Source organism: Leptodactylus fuscus, chromosome 9 (genome assembly GCF_031893055.1).
Source record: "Leptodactylus fuscus isolate aLepFus1 chromosome 9, aLepFus1.hap2, whole genome shotgun sequence".
In the NCBI taxonomy this organism is placed as follows: domain Eukaryota; kingdom Metazoa; phylum Chordata; class Amphibia; order Anura; family Leptodactylidae; genus Leptodactylus; species Leptodactylus fuscus.
In genome coordinates, this window is record NC_134273.1 from 16,756,381 (window position 1) to 16,760,636 (window position 4,256).

General features: G+C 43.3%; 1 protein-coding gene across 1 annotated transcript; it reads right to left on the reverse strand.

Moving 5' to 3' along the window:
- Positions 1-1,489: 1,489 nt before the first annotated feature.
- CCN1 (cellular communication network factor 1) lies at positions 1,490-3,784 on the reverse strand. Its single transcript, XM_075287239.1, has 5 exons — positions 3,525-3,784; positions 3,203-3,416; positions 2,581-2,916; positions 2,265-2,467; positions 1,490-2,148 (listed from the first exon to the last, which is right to left on the reverse strand). Exons 1-5 carry the CDS (start codon positions 3,585-3,587, stop codon positions 1,849-1,851), a joined length of 1,116 nt encoding a protein of 371 aa, XP_075143340.1. The 5' UTR covers positions 3,588-3,784; the 3' UTR covers positions 1,490-1,848.
- Between the last annotated feature and the right edge of the window lie 472 nt (positions 3,785-4,256).

Sequence of the window (4,256 nt, forward strand, 5' to 3'; positions counted from 1 at the left end):
GGCATCTTTTGCCCTAAAACTTTACCTTTGTGTAAGTGTCCTAGGAAAGTGGGGCGCTATACCAAGGCCTTCTTTGCCTAAACACTGAACCTTTAGTGTATATAGTTAATAGGAGAATCCTAGTAATGTGCTGACCCCATGCCAAGGCCGCCACATGGTTAACAGGAGACTCCCAAAAAAGTGGCGACCCTATACCAAGGCCTGCTTTGCCTGAACACATGACTTATCATTTACATAGTTATTTGGAGGGTCCCAGTAACATGACCCTAAAAGTTGGATCTGTACCGTACACAGATAATAGGGACGTCTCGACAATGTGAAAACACTATACTCATTTGCCTAAAAACTCTACCTTGAATGTACATAAGTAGAGTCCAAGAAAAGTGGTGACCCTTACCAAGGATTTGTTTGCCTAAACTCTTGACTTTTAGTGTATATAGTTAATAGGAGAGTCCTAATAATGTGGTCACCCTATGCAAAGGCCTCTTTTGCCAAAAAGTTGCACCTGTAGGGTACATAGTTAAAAGGAGGGTCCCAGTAATGTATTAACCCAATACCAAGGCCTACTTTGCCTGAAAACGTGACCTGGAATGTATATATGTAGAGTCCCAGAAAAGGGGTGACCCTATACCAAGGCCTCCTTTGACTATAAACCTGATCTTCAGTGTACATAGAGTCCCTGGAAAGTGGTGAACCCCATACCAAGGATTTGTTTGCTTGAATCTTGACATAGTTAATAGGGAAGTCCCAGGAATGTGGTGACCCTATGCCAAGCCTTTACTTTACATACTTAAAGGGATATTTAACCTGCTCCAAAATGGATGTCTATTGATAGATCTACAGTAACTGCAAGCTACATATCCCTGTTATCACCCATATGAGACCGGGAAGAGGCCGAATATAGTGTTTCGTAATGGGATGACTTCTAGGAAGTTCAGAAAAACCCATCCCCCACGATCGCTGCTTTATCTCCTATACGTCCAGTGCTGAGAACCTCATCACTGGACGTATATTGGGATATCAATAGGACAATGTATAAAGAATGGTTCAGTAGCCCTTGGAACTATCCCATCCCCATTGTAAAAGACGTTGATGGAAATCTCGTCTGTTATTTAATCGTATATTGTCTGGAATGCGAAGGGTTAAATGGCAACCCTGCCAATGCATTGCATAGAAGAACAAAGACAAAGGTGGAACCGGATGTAAAAAATAGGTAAATATTTTTTATTAATTGATTATTTCCATAAATAAATTCTTTAATTCATTGAATATAAAAATTAAAACAATTTACAATTTATTCCAGTATTACATTTTTGTCACCGAACGAAAAAAAAAAAAGCTACATTTATTCGATAAATAAAAAAAAAATAAAAAATAAAAAAAAATTTGACCTTCTGCTTTGCCTAAGAATTGTCGGGTTGTGATAGCTGCCACAGATAAACGCTTCGCTAAGCGCCATTAGGAAGGAATGTCGAAAACTCTCAATTGCTTTTTAACTTTTTTTTTTTTTTCCCCAAGTTTTTGGTCATTCAGTAACTTTAAGCAGGAACAATTCTTACGTGTTTTTTTTGTTTAAGGACCAGAAGAATACTTTGAAGATAATTTACTAACAAGAAAAAAAAAAAAATATTATTATATTATTATCAATTGCTCCAAAAAAAGAAGCGACGCGTTTTGCTCCAGTACTATGAAGCTCTAAAGATTTCAGTCTGTTGTAATGAAGACCAGGTGGTAATACACTTTATAAGTTCCTAGTGCCACATAGTGTCCAAAGATGGTATTGCAACATCTCCACAACAGAATATTCCCAAAAATTCTCAATTGTCCCTTGGCTTGGTTTTGCTCCTTTTAATCTCTGAATTTGTGGATGTCGTTGAATAGTCTGTAGTAAGGGTAGGCTTCGTTGGCATGTGGACAGTTGTAGTTGCACCTACAGGACTGGATCATCATGACGTTCTTTGTAAAGGTTTCCCCGTCTTCACACCTGAATCGGATTTTGACAGTCCGTGTCTGTTGGGGGGTGCAGCATCTGCCATCGACGCATGATCCACAGTATTTAGGTCTGTATTTCTTCACGCTGGAACAGCCGGCGTAGCTGTATCGGACTGGAGCCTGAGATTTCTTGGTTTTTGTGCATTTCTTTCCCTTCTGGAAACGAATACAAAAAAAAGGGATATTAGTGACCCATCCAGAAAGGCAATGATAAGATATAAGCTAAGGGAAGTGAAAACCGGGCCCTGTCCATAATAATAGAAGATCCTTACCTTTAACTGTGAATAGTTTGTCTGTCCACATGGTCGGACCTCGCAGATTCTGGTTTCTCTGACTAATCTGCAGTCCTTGTTGTCATTGGTGACCCTCGTGGAGATGCCGGTCCCGCAGGTCTTCGAGCATTGGGACCAAGATGTGGTTTGGACGATGCATTTCTGAGCCTCGAATACATGGGCTTGTGTATTGGAGCCAAATGCTGGAAGGAAAGATAATGCAAAAGGTCAGTATAACCAAGGTTGGTATATGCCATGGCCTGTCTAGTCACATGGGCAGAGATATACACAGGTAGCTGGCACATGTAAAACTTACCAGGTAGCATTTTGTGTCCTCCTTTCACAATGGGGACGAATTCGTTTTTGCTGGTAAGGTCTCCTTCATTATCCATGCCGAAATCTTTGCTTAAGAATTCTTCCAGTTCGTCCTTGGCGTCATCGCACACCCATTCCTCACAACATTGCCCGGGCACCTTCACAAGTCTTGGATTTGGGCATCCCAGGTTAGGGAGGGAAAGTTCTTGAGGGCACAAGGGGAGACAGCCCACGGCCCCATCTATACATGTGCACTGGTGCTTGCAGTTGGGCTGGAAGCTTTCTCCATTCTGGTAAATTCTGGAGTTGTATTCGCAAGGTCTTCCTTCAGACTTTGCTGCAGGAGGAAACAGAAGTAAAATACGTTAGGACTTCATGGCAGTCGACAAAACGGTCACGATAAGTCACAATTACTTTTCCTGCTCATTTTGCTAAACCCAGACACTGAATTGCATTCCAGACTGCTGAAATCATGCGCCTTTCTGCCAAACTAGCATCAATAAAGCATATCCATACAAGGACTGAGATTCCCCCAACTCCTTGACTAAAGCAACCAGTAAGAACCTGCTCCCCCTGCAGCCTCGCCGGGAAAAGGAATGAGACAAAAATAAAAGCCATCTTACCTCTGCAGATGCCCTTGGTGGCTCTGGAACTGGCACCGAAGTTGCACTCCAGTCCTTTCGTGTGGTCACAAGGTTGACTCTTGCTACAATCCTCATTGAGTTGCTTGGCGCATACTTTGCAACATCCACAACTGTCAAGGACCAATCCAACCCCTGGGGCACATTTGGGCACCTCGAGGGGACACTGGCATACAGCTGGGCAAGACGAAAAAGCCTGCAAATAGGAGAATTATAAGATATATTATAGCTACCTGTTAAGCACATGTGCAGAGCAAGCATAAATCACAGCGGGTAGGTAGAAAACAATCTAAGTGCAACTTACCAAGTCTGCAAATCCAGCAAGGATGGCCATAACCACGAGAGGGGTCATTCGTAAGTAAGGCATGGTTCCTGTAAAGTTAAGAAATTGGAGCGAAGTGTCCTTATGGGTCTGTGTATCTTGCAGTGCTCCACTGGTTCCAATGCCTGTGCTATGCTGGTCCCAGTAGTCGTGCTCTCGCTGTGTTATACTGGTCCCAGTGCTGTCTGTGCTCTTTGTACTGGTCTCAGTGTCTCAGTACTGTGCTTTGCTTGTTGCCTCTGCTCTCTGAGCTGCTCCAGGCTCTGTGTCTCTTATATAGGAGACAGCGTGACGTCACCACCGCTTCCAGAGCTTCACATTCAAAAAAACATCCCAGGAATGCGGCTGGGCTCAAACTCTGGCCAAGACCCTCCCCGTCTAATGGAGCCTGGCTGAGTCTCCCAAGGAGGGAGAGAGAGGGAGAGGAGAGAAGGGGGAGAGCAGCCCTGAGACACAGGAAAGGCTCCCAGTCTGGCATCAGGAGGAGGGCGCTAATCATACTGCTAAAATACACAGGAGGAAATGAGGGATCAATATCATATACCGCGCCTTTGAAAGCCCAAATTCCCCCTGTCTCTCTTTTCACTCCCGTCTTTCCATGCAGACATATTATTGTATGCACAATATCCTCCCTTGGCTTCCAAGTCCATTTGGCTTCTAAATTTATAAGACTGTTCACCTTGTATATTTTTATGTGTTTAGTGCTTTGAAATG

Excerpts from the sequence above, each read along its gene's own strand:
- CCN1 (XM_075287239.1), bottom strand. The coding sequence starts at position 3,587 with ATGCCTTACTTACGAATGACCCCTCTCGTGGTTATGGCCATCCTTGCT. Across the intron at positions 3,417-3,524 it reads TTGCTGGATTTGCAGACTTG|GCTTTTTCGTCTTGCCCAGC; the intron begins GTAAGTTGCACT and ends TCCTATTTGCAG. Across the intron at positions 2,468-2,580 it reads AGGACACAAAATGCTACCTG|CATTTGGCTCCAATACACAA; the intron begins GTAAGTTTTACA and ends CTTTCCTTCCAG.